The following is a 22354-nucleotide window of genomic DNA, read 5'->3' as shown; positions in this document are numbered from 1 at the left end:
TCTGGCTGAGACGTCCTTCAAATGAGTTCCCAATTCTTCCATAGAAAATATTTTTAAAAAAAAAGGGAAAAAGAAAATGCGATTCACTGAAGCGCACCAACCGGGATGATTGGATTGGATTAACGTTTCCAAAGGACCGGAGCTGAGCAGTAGAGGGAGTTGAGGATAGCGTTTAAGATATTCATATTAATACCGGTGCATCATCTTACAACTTCCATGCAAGATTACACTTGGAAATGCATGGGACCAGGTCTTTTGGGTTCAGTCATTCAAATCAAATATTGCGGGATCGAAATAAAAATATGAGGATGATTGACAGAAAGATGATTGCACTCAAAGTCGCAATCGTGTATACAACAACAAAGCATGTGACCCAGACTCACATGGCTACATCGCTTACATCGTTATTTATTGCATCACATTTTTTTTTACAACCCTGGCCCGAAATGTTTGCCGGTAGATTGAAAACGGGAGAATACTGGTCCGTGCTCCGCGGTCCAATTTAATTTGGAAGCGCGTTCACCGGTCGCATAGGATTGGCTCAGGGGAAACGCAGCGACAAACGAGATCAAAGTCTTCCTGATTTCTTTCCATGTTTTTCCTTTGTGTGTATCCGTTCCCTTTGACTGTATTTGTATCGACGACTCTGCAATGTCAAAGCAATGCCGCGGGCGGGAAATATGTACTAAACGCTGTTGATGGGGTGGGTGTATAAAATGTCGAAAGCGCATTCCAGTTACATCTAGCTGCCGCTTTATTTCGCTTTCAGCAGACGATACGCTTGATGACAAGAAACATTCGGAAAAGGTCAAACTAATTAATTTTGCGAATTTAATTGTCGATCTCGTGTTCACCGGACGTCCGAGATGGAAATATCGATCTAAACTCGGTCGTACTATTTGGCTAATGACGGAGGGCAAAGGACCCACTTGATAATTGAATAACGGAAGGACGTTGAACCCATTGCTGCCATTAACTAGAGATATCAATTCCTTGGAATCGATTACATGTTTCGTCAATATATTCGAAACGAGATGGCATTGGTCACATGTCCAATGGTATATTATAGACCAATAGACTCGAAACGAGACTGTGCCACATCCAGAGCGGATAACAAAGAAGTCTTTGTCGTTCACGTTTTCAGTTTGACTATTCTACTGTGTCTCATCATTTCAGAGTAAACATTGATCGGGACTAAATATCCTTTCGTATTTGCGCTGTAGTCCCCGCAGATAATAATTCCCCCCATGGTTCCTGGAACGCCTGACGAGACGAATCGAGATGAAAGGGTTTTTAAACTGCTGGTCTATACCGCACATTTGCAACAGAATATTGCTTGGTTGTCACGCTCGTCAAGTATTGTTGGAAACGTGCCATTATAAGCGTAGGCAGAGCCATCACTCATTCTTCAATACAGTCGGTTGCGAGATTTCCAACAGCACACCGACGGATGGAAATTGGTTTATCAGCAGGAAGGCACATGCATGTGTCCCCATCCCACGTGAAGGGAAGTCGTGAAGGGATGCCAGCTGCTGCGCATTGCGCCATTAGGACGGAAGTCAACAGTTGAACGTGTTTCGTCGCTGTTTATTTATTTCAACTTTCTTATAAAAGATTTCACGTGTCGCTGCAGGAGTCCTCGGGACTAAGTCAAAAAGAAATCTCCAGAGGAATTGAAAGTTTTGATTATTCCTGCGTGCGTAAAACTCTCACGTTACGCTATCTGGGTTAACTTGACACACAGCGAAACGCACATATGCGGTCGTGATTGCTACTGATATAAATCAAGCGTCGTAATCGCAGCATCTGTGTGACATCAATCACTTTGGCTTTTTTGGAAGTCAATGTCTGATAATGGCAAATTCGTGCCGACGCTATCATGCACGAGCGCTTTTTGCGATCCGATCGTTTCATCGGAAGTCTCGGAAGCGTAATAAGTGGAAATATTGCGTCGTACATTTGAATAGACGCTAATTAGGCAGCGGTGGATTCGCCACAGATACAGACAGACGACAGTATAGGCTACTCTGTTCGAGTATTTTGGAATTATAATAATGCACGGTGCTAATCATGTAACATTTTTTTTTTTTTTTTGTTTTTGTATTGCTAAAGAATCGTGCATTTGAGCTCGTGACATTTATTTTCTTTATGTGCTTTTTTATTTTGTGAATTTTTTGAAATTTTTCAAGCTCAACGCAGTCGCATCCTTGTTACCAAAACTACATTCACAGTGTTGACTGCGCAGAGTTCTGTGGCGTTGTCAGAGGCGACCCAACCAGGTGTGTCTCACTCAATGAACAGGTAAAGAGCAAAGCATCATTACAATATAAATGAAGGCCAAATCATTCGATCGTGTATAAACTAAATGTCTGCGATATCAGTGGAAATCAGTCGCTTTATTTGGGCTTTAATTAAAACAGCAGTAATGAGCTGCTACATTTACAAATTGGGATCGAGGAAAGCTAAAGAAAAAAGACTAAAAGTGGAAATAAGGTAAATAAAGATAGAGGGGTACGACAAAATTTACGTCATCAGTAGTTTAAATTTTTACGATATCAAATTACATAAACAACTTTGATTGGGATTCTGACGCCCTTGTAAGTCTTTTTACTACTCTAACCGTCGTCCATTTCATTTCATTCGAACTGACTGTTCTTGTTTTGTCCACCTTTTCTCAACGTACAGAATATTGCGGTCTAAATAATAACACGTTGAATACGCCCCCATTGTACGCTTCTTGAAAGGACCGCAATCACTATGCGACTGCTATTCTACTCTTGAAGTTAGTTTGATTCAAAAACAAAACGATTCGTTTTGAGTGCCATCTCCACGGATATTAATTTATCCCTCCCTGCCAACCATTTGATTCTCCGGTGAGAAAAGAAAGTTGAAATTGAAATATGTCATGTTAAGATAACCTTATCTAATTCTTGGGTTAACATCACCTCATCTAGAATCCTGCGTTCAAATACGTTGTTGCAGCATGACGTCATCACGAGCGCAATTGAATGTCCGAGAAAATCCAATGGGCGCGATGTGTGTTAATAATTGAATTCTCCTTTTCTTCGCCATTGTCTTGAGCAGGTAGTATTTCCAATCATCCTTGCGTCAAGAAGGACATTTACGAAGAATAACGGAACTTTGTGAGACAGAGACAAAGACAATCTTTCAATCAACGCTCGCTCGCTAACAGCCACCGATGGCTAGGCTCTCATTTTTATTTCAGTCTCGCGAAACAGATCTCCACTGCACCGACAGAAAAGGATTCACAGCATTGACGTCATCAGTCCACTTTTCGTTCCCAAATGCACGAATTCTTGATTGCACTTTGTGTGGCCTGGCCAAACGGTACATGTACGTCTACCGTTTTGCAACCAAAGGTAATGCAATAGTGGAGCTTAAAACATTTGGTGGGTTAGAAAAACATATACTACGTATATAAGCACCACTTTTGCGTCACTAAAGTACAAGCTTTAGAAATGGCTGTTGATCCTTTTATGAAGTTCTTGCTGTGCGGAAAGTTTGTCTAGGAATTCCAATGCGAATATACTCAAGAAATCTAACGCTTACGCTCCTTATCCAATTGGATTCTTTTCTACTCCAACCAATTTCAAATCAAAGTCCTTTTACCTCAAAGTAAATATCTATTTTGATTTGATTAGTTTGTTTGTAGGGTGATTTTTTTTAAATAAAGAAGCAAAGTTTGAGTTTTGTTAGAATCTCAAAATTTAAAACTCGATGCAAGTTCCAGAGATGGCGTGCGACGTTTTGTTTTCAATCAGAAGGAAAATTGCATTAATGGAATAATTCGTTTGATTCGTCTCGTTCGTGTGTCAATTCCTTCAACAAGCGGCGGATTGCGCATTTGGTATCTTAAAACAGATTTGGTGTGAAGTTGTCAAAGGCTCACAAGCATCTCCCACAGCAATTCCGGCATTTCAAACAGTTCACGCTACAAAAGTCTGATGCCAAGGGGGTCTATTCCTGTAAAAGGAAATTTCTTTTCAAAGGAAAAATAATCTTCACCAGGATTGTGAACGTGAATCTTCGACTTTCTGCATAATATACCGCGGGCTTGTCAGAGAAGCATAGCAAGTCAAAGACTTTCCTCGTATCTCCAATTTCTCTCCTCATGGCTCGGAGGAGGTGAGTCGAAAAAATAAGTTAATCTTTTGGAAGTTCGCTGGAAAGTCAAATCTCAATTCCGGACAGGGCTTCCAGCTTTCCTTATACAATTCCAAACGGTTGAGTCCAATCACGCAGAACACATTCTGGACCGCCCGGAATTGAGACTGCTGTTCTGTGCTACCATCTATCGTCGTCTAGTAGAGAGTCGAAATCTTTTGACGTTTTAAAAAAAGTAAAAAAATCAAAATAATCTTTAAACAAACGATAAATAATAATAAAAAATTTAATAACTATTCAAGAATCTATTAGGAATCTTAAAATAAACTTGTTATTTGTCGGTTAAATATCAAAAATTTATCAAGTTATCATTGATTCATCAAATAAACTTTTTCTTTGTTTTTTGTTTTTCTTTTTTTGAGCTGTAAAATATATATTTTTTTAAATTACAGGCTACTGGGTTAAAGATTAATGTTTGTTTACATGAAACATGGGATATCATTTTAAATTTGTGATGACTGTCATTGGACGACAGCCGAATGCAGCCGACTCTGGACTCTTGAATTGATGTAATGGACTGAAATTGACTGCTGAAAATGTACCATTTCTTTGGTAAAAAGTGAGAGCGAACCTCATAACATATTGAAAATGTGAAGAAGAATTTCGAAGTCACCTAACTGGCTAAGACTTGCATGCTGACCTCGGGCTAAAAGTTTCGACTATTCTGAATTCTGATCGCCAAGGGCAAGTTACCTGTGCACACAACTCCGAGCCGAATGAAAGAGCCAACTCACCGGCGTTGTGTATTTTTCAGTACGTGTTTGACGTTCTTACAGGTGGGTTGAGCTAAGTCACTCTTAGGCCCCCTTATTTTATTCCACTTCTCCATAGACTCATCACTTGGAGAAAAAATGGTTGACACAGAAGTTAAAAACAGAAAAGTGAATCGCAACAAAGGCAAAAATGAAAAGAACAAGGAAATTCCCAATCCAGCCGTAGATCCAAGGGATGAGGTAAGGTGTCATTCAGTTCTCTTCAACACTTTCAATTTTAACGAAATGCAATTACTGTAATGTTGGTGTATGCATTTCTCTTACACTATTATTAAGCCTCATATTTATCTTTTAAATTTTGACAGCTGTCGTTTAAAAAACTGCATCCAAATCCTACTTTAAGGCCATCTGATTTTTAAACTGTTCATGCGTATCAATGTGAGGTAGACTGTTAAATTCAGAATTCCCGGTGTGGAACTAGGATGTACATAAAACCAATTCTTTACACACAGGGGGTAAATTTCGTTCATTCCATACTTCCTGTGTGTCGTTCATGCGGGTAGTATTATTGAGTTATACTGCTTAAAGAAAAAAAAAAGGGAAACTTCTTTTCTGCTCCATCTATTTTCACGTGCATTTGTCGACGTGTACGTATGCGCGGTTTTGCCATAGACGGCTTTGCCGTAAGGGTGGCTGAACTCTCGTCCTTGGCTTGTTGTTCTTTCCATCCAGGTAGCAAGCACTCCCCTCCCTCCTCCTCCCATTTTCTATCGTCGTAATAAAAAAAGAGCCAGTCCCTGCACACACACGTCTTTGAAAGGGAAACGAATATATTGGCCTTGAAATGGCTAAAGCTTGTTTAATTTGACACATCTTTTTTTTCTTTCTAAAAACGTGACGTATATCAGCTAATGTAAATCTGTTTTTATTTCATGCTCGTCACAGATGTCACACATGTGTTGCTTGAATTAAACATTTGTTCTTGTTCTGCGTGTCGCTGTAATTAATTTAATTTTGTTATTTTTTTTTTTTATATTTTAGGGCGACGGTGAATCGACACCCGAAGCTTTGCCGGAAGAATTGGCCGAGGAGACTGTCACCAAGAAAGCCTCGCCAAGCAAATCTGAGAAGAAGAAGCGAAGTGGCGGCAAAGCGGGGGCTGCAACAGCCGGCACAGCCCTGTCTGACCTCCCCACGTTGGCCGTCACTTGTCACTTTAATTTACTACCCATGCTGCTGTTCGGTGTCGCATTGGCTACACGGTTCTACGCTTTGGATCAGCCCAACAGCATTGTCTTTGACGAGCTGCATTACGGCCGCTATGCCGGACTCTACCAGAAGCAGACTTTCTTTTTCGACTCGCATCCGCCTTTGGGCAAACAGTTGTTAGCCCTCGCCGGTTACCTGGGTGGATTTCAAGGTTCGAATCTAACCCTGTTATTTCACTAGATCTCTTTTGATCCGAAATTCTCATTAAAGCTCGCGAGAGGCTGAATAACTGACCCGTCTTATTTATTATTTTCGATTAAATCAAATAGACACGATGGATGTAGCGATGTAAATAGTGAAGAGGAATGAAACGCACTACTGTAGTAGTTCAACTACCTAACAAAGTGAAATGAAATGAAATATTCAAGGTTTTTCCTAGTAATTGTGAGAAGCCCTCGAGAAAGATGACTGACGTGGATGTTATTGTGTTATTAGTTTTTCTACTCGAGGCTTCTAGACGAGGGCCATGAATTTTATTCTTTAATGTGGTCTCACTCTTGTTTATCGTACCCGTTGGCCATAGAACACGGGGCTCTTGTAAGGAACCTGTGCCTCATTTCAGAATAACCTGAAATAACGTCGTAGAATGATTGATCGTATCTTGATGAAAGAGAAAAGGATTGCGACGCAAATATTGATATTTCCTTATTCTATCTGATTTAATCAAAAAAATATTTGTGTTTGTCTTTTAGGTGATTTTAAATTCGATAAGATTGGCTCGTCGTACAATGCCAGCGTACCGGTTTTTGCGATGCGATCTGTTCCTGCCCTGACTGGCAGTTTGCTTATCCCACTGGTCTACATGATTATGCTGCAGCTGAATTATTCGCAATGGACCGCTGCCCTTGCCGGATTCCTGTTTCTTTTCGGTAAGAAACATCCCCTATCCATTAATCAAACCGATAACCCCAGAATCATAGCCAAATCCTTACCTGTCGTGTGAATAAATTTCAGATAATGCCCTCCTGACACAATCGCACTACATGCTCATGGAGCCGATCCTGCTTTTCTTCGCCATGAGTGGCGTTCTCTGCGTTCTCAAGTTCCGTGCTCTCGAACGCAGTGGCAACGCCCAAGCTCACTCTTACTCTCTACGTTGGTGGGGCTGGCTCCTCTCCGGTGCTATCTTTTTGACTTGCGCCCTGTGGTAAGATCAATTTGAAAGAAATACCTGCATTTGTATTTTGACGTGTCCATCATGTTCTATTTTTGTTTTTATTAATTTTTTCCATTCACCTCAACAGTGTCAAGTATGTCGGTGTCTACTCTTATCTGCTGGGGTTGGCCCTGGTTGGTCATGACTTCTGGGAAAAAGTGTTAGGCAACTTGTCGCTAAGCAAGAAGCAAGTCTTTGGCCATGCTTGTGCACGCTTTTTCGCCTTTTTCATGGTCCCGCTGATGGTTTACGTCGGTGTTTTTTACATCCACCTGAGTACGCTGGTCAATGCCGGCCCACACGACTCTGCCATGTCATCTGCTTTCCAGGCCAGCTTGGAAGTATGCAAAGATTTTCTTTCTTTTTTTCAAATTTTGATTGGACTAGTTTCTTATTTCTTTATATTGCTGTTGTTTCTAGGGTGGATTGAGCTCGATCGTCCGTGGCCAACCCCTGGAAGTCGTTCATGGTTCTCAGGTGACTTTGAGACACGCCCACGGCTCTCCTTGCTGGCTGCACAGCCACGCAGCCAATTACCCTGTCAAATACGCTGACAAGCGCGGATCTTCTCATCAGCAGCAAGTGACGTGCTATGTCGCCAAAGATATCAACAACTGGTGGATTATCAAGAGACCAAACAGGTTCGACACGAATTTCTATTTGCTTTATGGCAAAACGTGTTTTTGAATGATTGTGTCTAATCTCTTTTTTGGTTGTTAGGACTGATCTTGCGGTCGCTGCACCACTGGACAGGATTTCACACGGCGAGGAAGTTCAACTTGTTCACGGTATCACCGGTCGCAATTTGAATTCGCACAATGTGGCGGCTCCGGCTTCTCCAACCAAACAGGTACGCCCTTGAATATTCAATTGATATCCGAAAATGGTGCGCTGAAGTTTTTCGAACGACCTGAGGCGAACGACTTTAACCTCGGGAATATAACGTTTTTATTGTTTGTTCTTGCAGGAAGTGAGTTGTTATGTTGATCACAACGTCTCTATGCCGGCCCAGGATGTCTGGCGAGTCGAAATTACCAACCGCGAAGAAATTGGCGATGTCTGGCACGCTTTAGAGTCAATGGTAAATATATATTATTGATTTTAAAAATTCGGGAATGAGATAAACATTTTTATTCTTAACAGGTTCGACTGATCCATGTCAATACGAGTGTAGCCCTGGCGTTCTCTGGAAGACTGCTGCCAGAATGGGGGCATAACCAGCACGAAATCGTCGGCGACGTCATGGTCAATCAACCCAATACCATTTTCAACGTCGAGGAGCATCGCTACACGCGCAGTAAGCTATTTGTTTATTTTATTTTCATGATCCTTCATTCATAAATTTTCTGTAGATGAGGACGAGAAAGATCGACAGTTGGAACTGATGACTACAGATTTTATCCCACTCGAGCCCGTCGTGATGGGTTTCTGGGAAAAGTTTTTCGAGCTTCAAATCCGGATGCTTTTCATTTCCAACGAGAACGTTCAAAATCACATGTACACTTCCAGCCCGTGGGAGTGGCTTGTCTTGACCAGAGGCATCGCCTACTGGGTGTCTCCAGAGTCGAATGTAATTTACTATTTGACTTTTTGGATATCTTGAGTCGCTTTGATAACAGATTCTCTTCTTTTTTTATTGGATTGATTCCTCAGGCCCAAATTCACTTGTTGGGTAACATCTTCGTCTGGTATTCCGCAACGGTTGCCCTTGGAGTCTATTGCAGTCTTCTGATTTTCTATCTCTTGAGACAACGTAGGCAATGTTACGACATTCACGAAGGTAAACCGTCTGTCTTTCACATCAATCAAGCGTTTTTTTTTCTCCAAATTTTCTAATAAAACTTGTTGGCGCAACAGAAGCCTGGAACCAATTCCGCACAACCGGTGAGGTTCTTCTAGTTGGTTACGTATTCCACTTCCTGCCTTACTTTTTCGTCGACCACACGCTCTTCCTGCATCATTATTTACCGGCACTCGCATTTAAATTACTTTTGAATGCCGCTCTGGTTGAGCATCTTTACTATCTTACAAGGTTGGTTAGAGGACTAATGAATCATTTCGTTACCATTTTCTAACTTTCTATTTATTTTTTTCTTGGTTCTTGTTTAGGCTGGTATTTGCCAAGCAGTTCTTCAACTGGATGTGTATTCTGATAGTCCTCACATGGATGAGTGGTATTCTGATGGTCTTCAACAAATTTCTTCCTCTGTCCTACGGCCTCGGACCGATGAACGCGTCTCAAATTCTAGATCTGAAACTGAGAGAAACTTGGGATTTTATTGTGCACAAGCCTTAAAAAATGTTAAAATTGCAAATTTTTTTAATGAGTTTTCCCTAAAAAGGATTTACGTTCTTTTATTGAAAACCATGTGCAATCCCGGATGTTGTAGGGTGTTTTTTTTTACCGTATAAAAGGTGTCCGTTTTAATTATTAGTGCCATGGCCTTTTGACCGAGGTTCCATAAAGCACTTTCGGCAATTGAATACATCTCTTTCCTAAAATTAAATTCGTCTGAGCGTAAATTCATGATTTAAAATGCCTTGTCAACGGTAAACCGGTTTGAAGTTTGAACCCAGTGTAAATGGTCCGTATCACAATGATGTGACAGGTGATTGCTCTGAGTGAGTGATCACTTTTTCTTGTCGGAGGTACAGTGGAAACGAATTAGCCATGCAAAAGACAATTCATTCACCCATCGCTCTACAGTTACCCATTTGTATAATACACGCAAAAATAGAGACTGGAGAGCTCCTTGCATTTTGTGGTAATGGCAATTGGCAAGCCCTTTTACTATTCTATTAGTTTGAATATTTTGTAGTCGATGTTACCCGAAGGGTTTTTTTCTGTTTCCCGAAGGAATCTAGGGTGAGGGCATTTTGGAACGGGGGAAAATGGGGGGGGGGAGGGTAGTTTTTTTTTCCCGAAAGGATTTAGGGCGAGGCCTTTTTTTATTAGGGGTGGAGGAAAATGAAATTCGCCTGCTTAGCTCAATTAGATGGATTTTTTTGCCTGTTAAGCTCAGTAGATGGATTTTGAGTACACTGACCCACTAACGGTTCAAACAAACTACAAAGATATCATTCTGGAAAGAATGTTAGAGAGAGATTAAATTAATTAGTAATAACTAAATTAACTAAATATAGGTAAAAATGTTTTGAATACGTCTTAATATTATTAGCATGACATAGTTTATAAGAAAAGTTAAATATTAAAATTATAAAAAATGAAAAGGCAGCTTACAATTTCTTTTTCACTATTTCAACGTTGTAAAACAAGATACTGCAGACGACAAAATACAAAATAAGCGTAATGGCGTAACCTCGAGTCGACCAAGTTGGTAGGTTTCAGATTAAAAATTTCTTTTACAATATTGGCTTGAATTCATTCCCTGTTTGCAGCTAAGAAATTGTTCGATTTGTAATAACAGGAAACCCAGGAACTGAAGGATCAAAGCCCACGATTTTCCCTCTGCTATGCTGACTCATGGAGCCATTGTTGCTCATCACAAACAAGTGACTCATACTCTTGGTAAGCCTATTTACCTTTAAATTTGCAGTGATGGTTTACACTGTTACATTCTCTTGTTATTTATTTCTCAGCCAACGTCAGGCTGACTTTTCAGCAAAGAGTGGCAGAGAAGAAACTAGAATCCATTATGAACTGTGATGTGTAAGTTGAACAGCATTTCAAGCAATTATTAATCTATTTTATTTACTGTATGCAATTTTTTTATCTAATCTAGACTAGACTTATCTGATGCTGTGATTTGGCAAGGTAAAACTTGTTGAGTGAGGGTTGTAGTTTGGAGGATAGTGAGTTTGGTCGCTTGGTTAATGAGGTTGATGCTCTTAGAACCTCGTCTTTTGGTTTCAATCCAAATCAAACTGGAAAAGTTACCTTATTGTTATACTTACACAAATTCTTCATTTGTGTGTAGATAAATGTTTTATTATGAAGCCCCACTTTGTGAGATTTCGTTAGTAGTTGTGTTAGTTTACATAATATTGTAGCCTACAAACAGACATGGGGAGAGAGGAAGACAACATGGAGGGACAATCAGACATTTGGAGGAAGTAAGAATCGAACCCTGGGTCTTTGTAAGAAACACATTAGTTACCATAACCATTATACCATTTTCGCTCATCGTTTTGAGTGATCTGCGGAAATTGTTCATATTCTTACGAAGAAACCTGTCTGAGAGAGTAATGGAATGGTTACTTTGATTATAAGTGGTAGTAGGCTAGTAGCCTAAATTTCTTACGCTTGAGTCCCGACTCGCGAGTTCAATTTCTGGCGCAGGCTATTGTAGACTACATCAGGTATTGGTGTATTGTGACATGTAGTAAGTAGGGAAACATATTACAAATTTTGAGCTTATGTTTGGATGTATGTATGGGTATTCAAACGCTATATCTCACTAGAGGGTGTCAGTACAAGGTGAGTACAAGGATTGTTCCAGTGTTAACATTTTTGCAGCTTTTGATAACTTATTGACCGAGAAGAGAGGTTACTAACAAGGCTCAGCTGTGTGCCCATCATGAAAAGAATATGGACTGATCATGTGTTTGAAACCTAGATAAGATTGCAGAGGAATATTTTCAAAAAAGCCAACTGTTTTTCAAACGGTTCGAAATGGAAGATTTATTCTTTCACCGAAGAAACGAGTCAAATGACTCAAATTTCAATTGGTGTAAAGTGAGTAAAGTTTAAGTCTTAACTATTTGTATTTGGTATTCATTTGATATTGGTTGTTGTAGACCCATTCCAATCCCATGCAGAAGGAAAGGCCAGTTTGTATGTCCTTCACTTTCGAAGGTCGTTACGTAAAACGTGTCATGTGGTGCAGAGGCTGGGTGAGAACTTGGGTTTCATTTTGATATTGGTTTTTGTAGACCCATCCCCAGCAACGTCAACCTGCAGGAGGAAAGGCCGGTTTGCATTTCCTTCACTTTCGAAGGTCACGTAGATCATTACATAAAAAGTGCCATAAATTGTGTAGAGGTTGGGTGAGAAAGGAACGTGTTTCATTATTATCAAGCAGGTACAATAGCCGCAAGGCTTAAGAGGTGAATCAGGATGAGAAAAAATCGTATAAAAGGTGAGAGAAAAGGCCAGAAATCAGTCGAATGATGATCTCAGACACCGCAACAACTGCTGCAGCGCACTATTTGTCACAAACTGCCTTCTTCATCGTGTTACTTGTTCGTAATCATGGGTAAATATTCTTTTTTTTTGTTTGTTTTTTTACTCTTGTATTAATGCTACTTTCGACTTTTGTTAATGTCATTAATTACTGAATATTTTTGTTTAAATTTATTGATTGTCTAGTTAACTAAGGCGTCGTGCTGCTGTTGGGTATTGTATTGTTGATGGCTGGTTACTGTTCCCCTAGATATGTGGTATAAAGCAACAACGAAGAAATCAGTCGAGTGATCATCTCTTCGACACGTCAACAGCAACTGCAGTGCACTATTTGTCACCAACTGCCTTCTTCGTAGTACCACCAATTCGCAATCATGGGTAAACATTCATTTTTATTTCGAGAAGTGATTCAATTTCACCTTGATTTCAGTTGATGTGACTAGTAAATTCAATAATTAATGTTTAAATCGTTTATAGGAAAGTTAACTACGGCGCCGTGCTGCTGTTTGGTGTTGTATCGTTAGTTTATGGGTCGACCACGGGTGTACCAATGTTTCCTGCACATGGTGGATGCCATGAAACAGCAGAGAAATAATACTACACCACGCCACCGCCGCCTTACTACACAACAGAGTCAACATACGCAACATTTACTTACTACGCCAAGGCCTTTAAGTGCTACACAACCAAGTATACTGTCCCAGACTACTACACCGAAGTCCCCAAGTACCACACGACTACGAATGCTGCCCCAGCCTACTACACCGAGGCTCCAGCATATTTCAATACCAAAGCGGTCAAGTACTACACCGAACCGCACAAGTACTACTCTGCCCCGAACTACACAACCACAACTGAAGCGACCAAGTACCACGTAGCCCAGATATAACACAGCAGCTGCTCCTTCGTACTACGTTAAACTGAAATACCTACACCGAGGCACCAGCTTGCTACACCACAACCTACGCTACACCTAGATGCTATGACGAATTTTCCAACTACTACACCGAGGAGGCCACATATTATACAACCATGTACGTGTGCTTCAGTTTACTACACTGAGGAACCGAAGTATTACTCCGCTCCAAGCTACTACAAAACTGAGGCTTCTGTTTACTTCACCAAGCCACCGAGTATTACAACCAAATGGTAAATATTTTGTTTTTACATGAAATTTTGTATCAGCATTTTTTTTTTCTGTTCAATGTTAATATGCCTGTTATTGAAAATTTTCAAAATTGTTCAAATTTTTTATCGTCTAGTTAACTATGGCGTCGTCCTGCTGTGTCTGTGGCGTCTCGTGGGTATGGTGGATACCAAACCACATCGCCGCTGGCTTACTTGCACGACAAAAACATACGCAACAACCGGAGTACTACACCACGAAGGCAGTGGAGTACTACACCACGAAGGCAGCGGAGTACTACACCACGAAGGCAGCGGAGTACTACACCACGAAGGCAGCGGAGTACTACACCACGAAGGCAGCGGAGTACTACACCACGAAGGCAGCGGAGTACTACACCACGAAGGCAGCGGAGTACTACACTACCACGTATCCAGCCCCAGACTTTTATACTGTTCCTAAGTACTACACCGGAGAGGTCGCATATTACACTACAACCAACACTGCCATCATCTGCTACAACGAGGCTCCCAAGTACTACATAACCAAGGCATCCGAGTATCACACTACAACCTACGTTGCTCTTAGCTACTACACTGAAACTTCCAAGTACTACTTTAGCAAGGCATCTTAGTATTATACCACTACTTACGCTGGTTCCACCTACTACACCGGAATTTCGAAGTTTTCCACTGCCCCGAGTTACTACACCATTAAGGCACCTGGATATTACATCACAAACTTCGCTTCTCCAGTTTACTAAAGGGAGGCTCCTAAATACCAGAACTGAAATTTCGTTTTGTGTAATTGTGTTCAAAGTTGTCGGTCATTTCAAAATGGTTACTAGGGAGTTTTTGTTGATATGAATTGATCAAAATACATTTTTTAATGGTAACTATCTTCTACGAATGTTTAAAACCCTCAAGCCTTTTGACATTGTGACTTTTCATATGTTAAGTGAACAAATAGTTGAACAATAGTTGAACAAATTCTGACATCATTTTCAGGGTAAGTAACGAAAGAGATCTACTGATTGGTGTTTACTCTAAATTTTAAAAGTTCAGCTCCACTTTTAACTGAATTTGGCTTAACAAACAAATTGCAAATAATGTTTGGTTGCATAGTCTGAAAATGTTAGTCACTTTAAATTTTAAAAGGAATTGCTTTATTGTCCCACCTCCACCCTCAATTCCACCACATTAAAAAGTCACATAAATTATACAATACATACATACATACATACAATACACACATACACTTTAAGTTAACCCGTTGGCTGCCACGCCATACAACCCGTAGGTTGTACTCTCTACTACTCTGCGCGCCACGTCTGAAGGATCTATGACCAAGGTGGGACTTGCCATTGCTGACAAGTCCGGGCTGACACGGTGACAGGAGAAGATGGAATGCACAACCTCTAGAATCCATCACCGCATCGACAAGGGGGAAGTCCCTATGGTGCATTGCCTAACAGGGCCTTACGGCGAATCTGGGGCTGGTGCGACTGTCCGACCCCGCGGCATGAAAACCACGAGACCCAACAGCGCGGCCCGTGCTAAAGGAGCTAGGGGAGAACAAAGGCGTGGCAGCCAACGGGTTAACTAACACAAACATATTACCAACAACAAATGATGATCCGCGCTGACATTTTGGAGATACCAACGACGTTTCGATGTCCATCTTCTCGACGTTTCCTCTGCATTACCTGAATAAAGAGAAAACAATTCTTGTTTAGTGACATACCAATAAAAGTCACGTAAGTTATGTGGCATAACACACACAGGTTCTTTGTTCTGTTTTTTTTTTGCTCAAAACTTTAAAGGCCCGCTTTAAATTGCTTAAAATCTACCTAACAATATTGAGAACTGTACACATAACAAAGCTCACTTGCTAGCCATTTTAAAAAAATTCCGGAAGTAAAACGGAAGTAACCACAGCGCCTCAACCATTGAGCTGTCGACAAATGAAACCACATATTTGTGATCTCCATGAAATTTGGGGTCAAATAGACGTGATTTAAAGGAAATCCAAAATTTGGCCAAAATCGAGAATTTTCCTGAACTATAGTTCAGGAAAATTCTGAAAACCGGAAGTACGCGTACGTAAAAATAAAAACATGAACTTTACCACAAATTTGACGAGGATCACGAATATGTGTTTTTTTTGTACGTCGAATTAATATTTACTGAACTACTGACTGAAATGAGAAAACCGGAAGTAGAAAAAAAGAGAAAAAATCGAAAATTTGACAAGTGAGCTTTGTTGGTGGAATAGTTATCAGCACTAAAAAAATTTCACAAAAAATTGCCGATAAATGTCTAAAGAGATGTGCAAAGTAACTGAAACTGACTGTTTCGACAGCTGAAAATTATCGTAAAGCCATCTAGCGTAAAAAAAAACAACGTCTAAGTAACACTTCGTTTGCGCGCAAGATAGCTAAAAAGGTCTGATTTTGGAATTATTACACTGACACAGAGTTTAACGCAAGTAGATTATTAATACTACTAATTACTAGCAGATAATCTAAAAAAATAAGTCAATTGTCGGGTACCTGGGCATAATTCCGTGGATAGTGACAGTAGGTGTGTCGCTGAGGAGACGGAAGCAACTGGTCTAACTCGTCAGTGAAGTACGACAAATTGTTAAGCAGCAAAATTAGCAGAGAAGCTAGATGAGTGTGGATAGTGAAGATAAGGATAGAGCAGAGAGTTGGTAGAAGTCACTCTTCTGTAATGGACAAAGGTCAGCCCCAAGGATCTCTGTGCCAGGACCACACAATTCCAATAAAGAAACTGCGTTGTAGATTGACATAGGCGGCTGACTCGCGAAATCCAATGGATCCAATGGCATACCACACAACCTATGAATTCCTAAAGCAAAGAACAGAAAAAGGTTTTAACATTGCAGTGAGGCCCATAAATACCCACGACCAAGGTGGAATCCGAAGTTAATTACATGATAAATCAAGAACATAGAAGCACACCTTTACCTCAATGTGTTGAAGGCTCGTTTCTTGCAGCTATGAAGTGGGAGATGCAGGCAATGGCAGCAATACAATTTCATGACGCAACAACCCCACCAAAAGTGTTCAAAGGTGTAAACATCTTTCAGGCCAGAAGGAACCTGTTAAACAAATGGGTGTGAATTTTGAGATTATTTTATTACATTGATGGATGATGAGGTAGTAAATTCGGAAGGTTATGCTTACCTGTAACCATATATGCAATGCCACAACTTTTTGGTATAATAGCTTGCAGTTTTTCTAAGATGTGAGAGAATGATGCAGATGAAGCTGAGGGTGTGAGTTACAGAAGAGTTGAGCAATTGGTTGTTAAAATGGGGTCCAAATTTAATCTGATGACTAGACGGCAGGTACATTTTCTAGAATTCCAAGTACAGTTCACAATTAGTCAATTGGTCAAGTACACAGTGAGTGATAGAAATTGTCTACTATGTAGTTGGAATAATCACAATAAGCTTACATGTAATTAATTGGTTGATTTTGGGCAGTAAAACATGAAAATTCGAAAAACAGAAGATGGCAGAACTCTTCACACATTTCGCCATTTTAAAAATAATATCAACACCATCTAGCGGCACACTGGACAATCGTCTGAATTGTAAAACAACCGCTAGATGATGCCAGTGCTTCATGCATCATGCAGACGAGACGATTGTCCAAGCTCCCAAGAAAGTAGCTGACAGCTGAAATGTGGAAAATTGAAAGAATTCGAAAAGTGAAATCAATATCAGCATAAGTTTTAATTAAATGTTTTCATCCATATTTACAAGTCCATTATTCATCATTTTCCACGTAATGACGACCATATGTTGAAGCTGGCCAGGAATTCTAAGCTGTCATCAATCCTGCAGCTAAAATTTTGCAACCAAAAATTCTAATATCTCAGCAATCTTACAAGTTTTCTGTTCTTGTCTTTCAGATGTATGTTTTGTAAATGGTGAATCTCAAATGAATCCAAGAACTTTGAGCTGTCATTTCACTTAATTGACTGTCTTTTCCGGTTTTAATAATGGTGAGCTGCAGCCTGCAGTTTGAGCACATAAACTAAATAAAATTTTTTTTACTACAATCAATTGTATTTGTCCTGAGGTTTTTGTTTGATTTTTCTAGGTGATAGTGCAGACATACCATATTGCAAGTACTTAGCTGAGCAGCTGAGCTCTTCTTTTATGTGGTTCCTTTCAATTGGTTCATTTGAGGTATTGCTTGCTGTCACTGCAATCTTGTTTAAAATTTACATCTTAATAATCTTTTATGTTTAATCCCTCACCGTTGTTCCAGACCTTATCCACTAGTGGAATGCCGAGAGATGTTGAACTTATTCTAGGTATTTTGTCATAATTTTTTTTACTGCATACTTAATTAGTTATTTTATTTTATTTCAGATTAACCCTTCGACATTGTGCTACAATTCGAAGAAGTTGATGGTTACAGAAGAGCTTACTTTCAATCAATATCAATAAGTTGTGTAGATGTTTTCTGTGACATTGTTCACCTAACTAACCAGTCCAATGTTTGTCAGTGGTTTCTCACCCACTGTAAAACTAGGAGGATAAGATAAGCTGTGTTAGTAAGGGGAACTTTGTAAAGCACATGACCTAATGAAAACTTTTGGTAAGTTATGAATTTAACCAAGAAACTTATTTTGATTTATCATTTTATGTTTTAGTTATTGTTTTTACACATTTTATGAAAATTTTAATTTTAGTTTAATTATGAAAATTACAATTACATAATCACAATCTATACATTTACCAACTGTTTAAGTTTCAATGCGTATGTCTGTTTTTCATTGTTTCACTTTTTTCCGCGTCGAGAATTTTTTAAGTCGATGAACAAATAAGCGAATTTAAACTTACTACTTAAACCAACTTACCTACCTTTCGCTAATTTTAGAGCGTTTACTCGCAAAATCAAGAAAAATTTAACACACTTTCTAGTAACATACAATTAAATGCTTCATACAAGCTTGTGTGTTATCTCAAATCAACATGTCACAATCATCTCTCATTCTAAATAGACTTAAGACATAATAAATTCTGCCGAAGAGACGCGAAAACACAAAACAGCAAACAGAAGAAAAAAAAAACTTTTGCTTAAATCACTTGCAAAGCGACACATAGAGAACACACTTAATGAGTACACCAAACAAAAACGGAAAAATAACCACGATCGTAAATCCGTTTTGATTAGTACTCCTTAAATCAGAAAACAGGCAGGCATCAGCACATTGGACTGCAACAGCACAGGCAATTTCAGTCAAACCTCAAACATCAACAGACAGTAGGAAAAGATATAGCATGCTGAAATAAATACGCAAAACAGGCAGCTTCCCAATTAATACAGTTATTAAGGTGACAAGTAAAAATGTTCTTCTACAGAAGACGGCAACAGCAAACTGCTTCACTTAACCTGACTGACAAATACTATCAAAGAAAAAATATATACATATATTGTCGGGCATGCATATTTGTCATAGAAAACTAACAAAGAAAATTCAGATACTTTTGGCAAAATTTTGTTAAAATTCTGTGGAACTATAATTTTATTGAATAAAAAAGCTAGTGAATTAGTGATGTGACGTTATTGGAGTGCTGTTAGTCAAGTTCAAATCGAAGCAACTAGTGTTTACGTCAAAAAAGCGCCAATTGTGGCTATAAATTAACAATTTAATTAATTATTTAATTATTAAACATTTTTTTAAAACTGTGACACAGATTTAGGCTTCACATTCGTCACGCTAGGCTAGCTCGTGGAAATAATTTTTTTAGCCACCTAGCGACAGCCGAATTATTTCATTTAGCGTCGACAGACCCATGAAGTACAGACTGTCTGTCTGTACCTGTCTGTACCTGTCTGTTCTTCATGACAGAAGACTGGACGGAACAATTTTACAGCCATCTAGTGTCAAAATTCACAACTATTTTTTGTGCTGGAATTAAACCGGAAGCAAATGGACATTAAATTCGCAGAAATCGGAAATAGAAAACAAAAATTAAGTAATTTCGTGAATTTCTTGTTTGAAATATAAGTGAAAAATTTTTCTGAATTGAAATATGCAAATAATTTCGAAATTGGAAATCTATAAATATAAATATACGCAAAAACGCGGTAGACTTCATACATGCTAATCAAAGATGACAGAGCAGAATCTATAAAGAACCCACGAAAACACTACATAGGGTACTGTTGAGCATTAACAACTAAAAAACCAAAAAATTAAGCAACAAAATGTTTACTTCATTCGCTGTGTTCACTGTTGGAATATTCTTACTTTACGGATGGGCGTTGATTATCGATTTATTACAAAGTGCGTTTTTATCAGACAAAACTACCAAACATGTCACACCAAAAGAAACCAAAATCGAAAACGCTAAATCAAAAAACGAGGAAAAAAGTCAACTTTTGGAACAGGCAAACACCGAAATGACTGAACTGAAAGCGAACTTTGATCTACAAAAATCAATCCTCGAAAAAGACAAATCCGATTTAGTGGATGCGATTAAACTCGCTAAAACAGAAAACGAGGAAAAAATTCGACTTTTAGTTTTAGAGCAGACTAAAACAAAACTGACGGAACTGAAAGCGAACTTTGATCTACAAAAATCAATCCTCGATGAAGAAAAATCCGCTTTAGTGGATGCGATTAAAATCGCTGATATGAAAAATGAAGTAAAAAGCAAACTTTTGGATAAAACGCAAACCGAGTTCACGAGCTTAAAAGCGCACTTCAATAATCAAAAATCCACTCTCGAACTCGAAAAATCTGCATTGACGGATGCAGTTAAAGCTGCTCAAACGGAAACGGAAGACAAGAATCGACTTTTGGAACAGGCAAACACCGAATTGATGAACCAGAAAGTGCAATATGATCAGCTAAAATCCGCTTTAGTGGATGCGACTAACCTCGCTGAAACGGAAAAAGAAAAAAATAGCAAACTTTTGGATAAAACACAAACCGAGTTCACGAGCTTAAAAGCGCACTTCAATAATCAAAAATCCACTCTCGAACTCGAAAAATCTGCATTGACGGATGCAGTTAAAGCTGCTCAAACGGAAACGGAAGACAAGAATCGACTTTTGGAACAGGCAAACACCGAATTGATGAACCAGAAAGCGCAATATGATCAGCTAAAATCCAACTTCGATGAAGAAAAATCCGCTTTAGTGGATGCGACTAACCTCGCTGAAACGGAAAAAGAAAAAAATAGCAAACTTTTGGATAAAACGCAAACAGAGTTCACGAGTTTAAAAGCGCACTTCCATAATCAAAAATCCACTCTCGAACTCGAAAAATCTGCATTGACGGATGCAGTTAAAGCTGCTCAAACGGAAACGGAAGACAAGAATCGACTTTTGGAACAGGCAAACACCGAATTGATGAACCAGAAAGTGCAATATGATCAGCTAAAATCCGCTTTAGTGGATGCGACTAACCTCGCTGAAACGGAAAAAGAAAAAAATAGCAAACTTTTGGATAAAACGCAAACCGAGTTCACGAGCTTAAAAGCGCACTTCAATAATCAAAAATCCACTCTCGAACTCGAAAAATCTGCATTGACGGATGCAGTTAAAGCTGCTCAAACGGAAACGGAAGACAAGAATCGACTTTTGGAACAGGCAATCACCGAATTAATGAACCAGAAAGCGCAATATGATCAGCTAAAATCCAACTTCGATGAAGAAAAATCCGCTTTAGTGGATGCGATTAACCTTGCTGAAACGGAAAAAGAAAAAAATAGCAAACTTTTGGATAAAACGCAAACCGAGTTCACGAGTTTAAAAGCGCACTTCAATAATCAAAAATCCACTCTCGAACTCGAAAAATCTGCATTGACGGATGCAGTTAAAGCTGCTCAAACGGAAACGGAAGACAAGAATCGACTTTTGGAACAGGCAAACACCGAATTGATGAACCAGAAAGTGCAATATGATCAGCTAAAATCCGCTTTAGTGGATGCGACTAACCTCGCTGAAACGGAAAAAGAAAAAAATAGCAAACTTTTGGATAAAACGCAAACCGAGTTCACGAGCTTAAAAGCGCACTTCAATAATCAAAAATCCACTCTCGAACTCGAAAAATCTGCATTGACGGATGCAGTTAAAGCTGCTCAAACGGAAACGGAAGACAAGAATCGACTTTTGGAACAGGCAAACACCGAATTGATGAACCAGAAAGCGAAATATGATCAGCTAAAATCCAACTTCGATGAAGAAAAATCCGCTTTAGTGGATGCGATTAACCTTGCTGAAACGGAAAAAGAAAAAAATAGCAAACTTTTGGATAAAACGCAAACCGAGTTCACGAGCTTAAAAGCGCACTTCAATAATCAAAAATTCACTCTCGAACTCGAAAAATCTGCATTGACGGATGCAGTTAAAGCTGCTCAAACGGAAACGGAAGACAAGAATCGACTTTTGGAACAGGCAAACACCGAATTGATGAACCAGAAAGTGCAATATGATCAGCTAAAATCCGCTTTAGTGGATGCGACTAACCTCGCTGAAACGGAAAAAGAAAAAAATAGCAAACTTTTGGATAAAACGCAAACCGAGTTCACGAGCTTAAAAGCGCACTTCAATAATCAAAAATCCACTCTCGAACTCGAAAAATCTGCATTGACGGATGCAGTTAAAGCTGCTCAAACGGAAACGGAAGACAAGAATCGACTTTTGGAACAGGCAAAAACTGAATTGATGAACCAGAAAGCGCAATATGATCAGCTAAAATCCAACTTCG

The 22354-nt window shown here is 39.3% G+C and overlaps 3 protein-coding genes and 4 long non-coding RNA genes across 8 annotated transcripts; 6 read left to right on the top strand and 1 right to left on the bottom strand.

Annotated features, from left to right (window-relative positions):
- Positions 1-4810: 4810 nt before the first annotated feature.
- On the top strand, positions 4811-9830 carry LOC124343600 (protein O-mannosyltransferase 1-like). Its single transcript, XM_046796986.1, has 13 exons — positions 4811-5138; positions 5940-6318; positions 6860-7036; positions 7122-7314; positions 7412-7664; positions 7744-7964; positions 8044-8173; positions 8291-8404; positions 8467-8620; positions 8676-8893; positions 8977-9103; positions 9181-9355; positions 9433-9830. Exons 1-13 carry the CDS (start codon positions 5037-5039, stop codon positions 9617-9619), a joined length of 2430 nt encoding a protein of 809 aa, XP_046652942.1. The 5' UTR covers positions 4811-5036; the 3' UTR covers positions 9620-9830.
- Positions 9831-10481: 651 nt separating this feature from the next.
- On the top strand, positions 10482-11280 carry LOC124343864. Of its 2 annotated transcripts, none has more exons than XR_006919375.1 (4): positions 10482-10657; positions 10752-10852; positions 10924-10993; positions 11067-11280. It is a non-coding gene; the product is annotated as an uncharacterized LOC124343864 (long non-coding RNA). The 2 variants fall into 2 exon arrangements; XR_006919374.1 differs by having other exon boundaries at positions 10484-10661.
- Positions 11281-11571: 291 nt separating this feature from the next.
- LOC124344460 lies at positions 11572-18449 on the top strand. The gene is made up of 4 exons (XM_046798010.1): positions 11572-11761; positions 11901-12019; positions 12217-12305; positions 18382-18449. The coding sequence occupies exons 1-4, from the start codon at positions 11717-11719 to the stop codon at positions 18447-18449; spliced, it is 321 nt and encodes a 106-aa protein (XP_046653966.1). The 5' UTR covers positions 11572-11716.
- Positions 12340-13922, top strand: LOC124343871. The gene is made up of 4 exons (XR_006919385.1): positions 12340-12539; positions 12653-12844; positions 12944-13615; positions 13729-13922. It is a non-coding gene; the product is annotated as an uncharacterized LOC124343871 (long non-coding RNA).
- On the bottom strand, positions 15241-17183 carry LOC124343876. Its single transcript, XR_006919391.1, has 5 exons — positions 17075-17183; positions 16801-16973; positions 16582-16715; positions 16144-16462; positions 15241-15297 (listed from the first exon to the last, which is right to left on the bottom strand). It is a non-coding gene; the product is annotated as an uncharacterized LOC124343876 (long non-coding RNA).
- On the top strand, positions 17307-18292 carry LOC124343873. The gene is made up of 5 exons (XR_006919388.1): positions 17307-17406; positions 17534-17626; positions 17725-17813; positions 17910-17941; positions 18000-18292. It is a non-coding gene; the product is annotated as an uncharacterized LOC124343873 (long non-coding RNA).
- Positions 18450-19582: 1133 nt separating the features above from the next.
- LOC124344459 (myosin heavy chain, clone 203-like) lies at positions 19583-22350 on the top strand (the record flags this gene model as incomplete). The annotated part of the gene is made up of 5 exons (XM_046798009.1): positions 19583-20475; positions 20731-20771; positions 21069-21234; positions 21511-21786; positions 22063-22350. Coding segments are annotated over exons 1-5 (1401 nt in total), but the record flags the coding sequence as incomplete, so codon positions are not given.
- Positions 22351-22354: the final 4 nt, after the last annotated feature.

Source organism: Daphnia pulicaria, chromosome 6 (genome assembly GCF_021234035.1).
Source record: "Daphnia pulicaria isolate SC F1-1A chromosome 6, SC_F0-13Bv2, whole genome shotgun sequence".
Taxonomy (NCBI): domain Eukaryota; kingdom Metazoa; phylum Arthropoda; class Branchiopoda; order Diplostraca; family Daphniidae; genus Daphnia; species Daphnia pulicaria.
The sequence above is the reverse complement of the archived record's forward strand: the minus strand, read 5'-3'. Positions and strand labels throughout refer to the sequence as shown.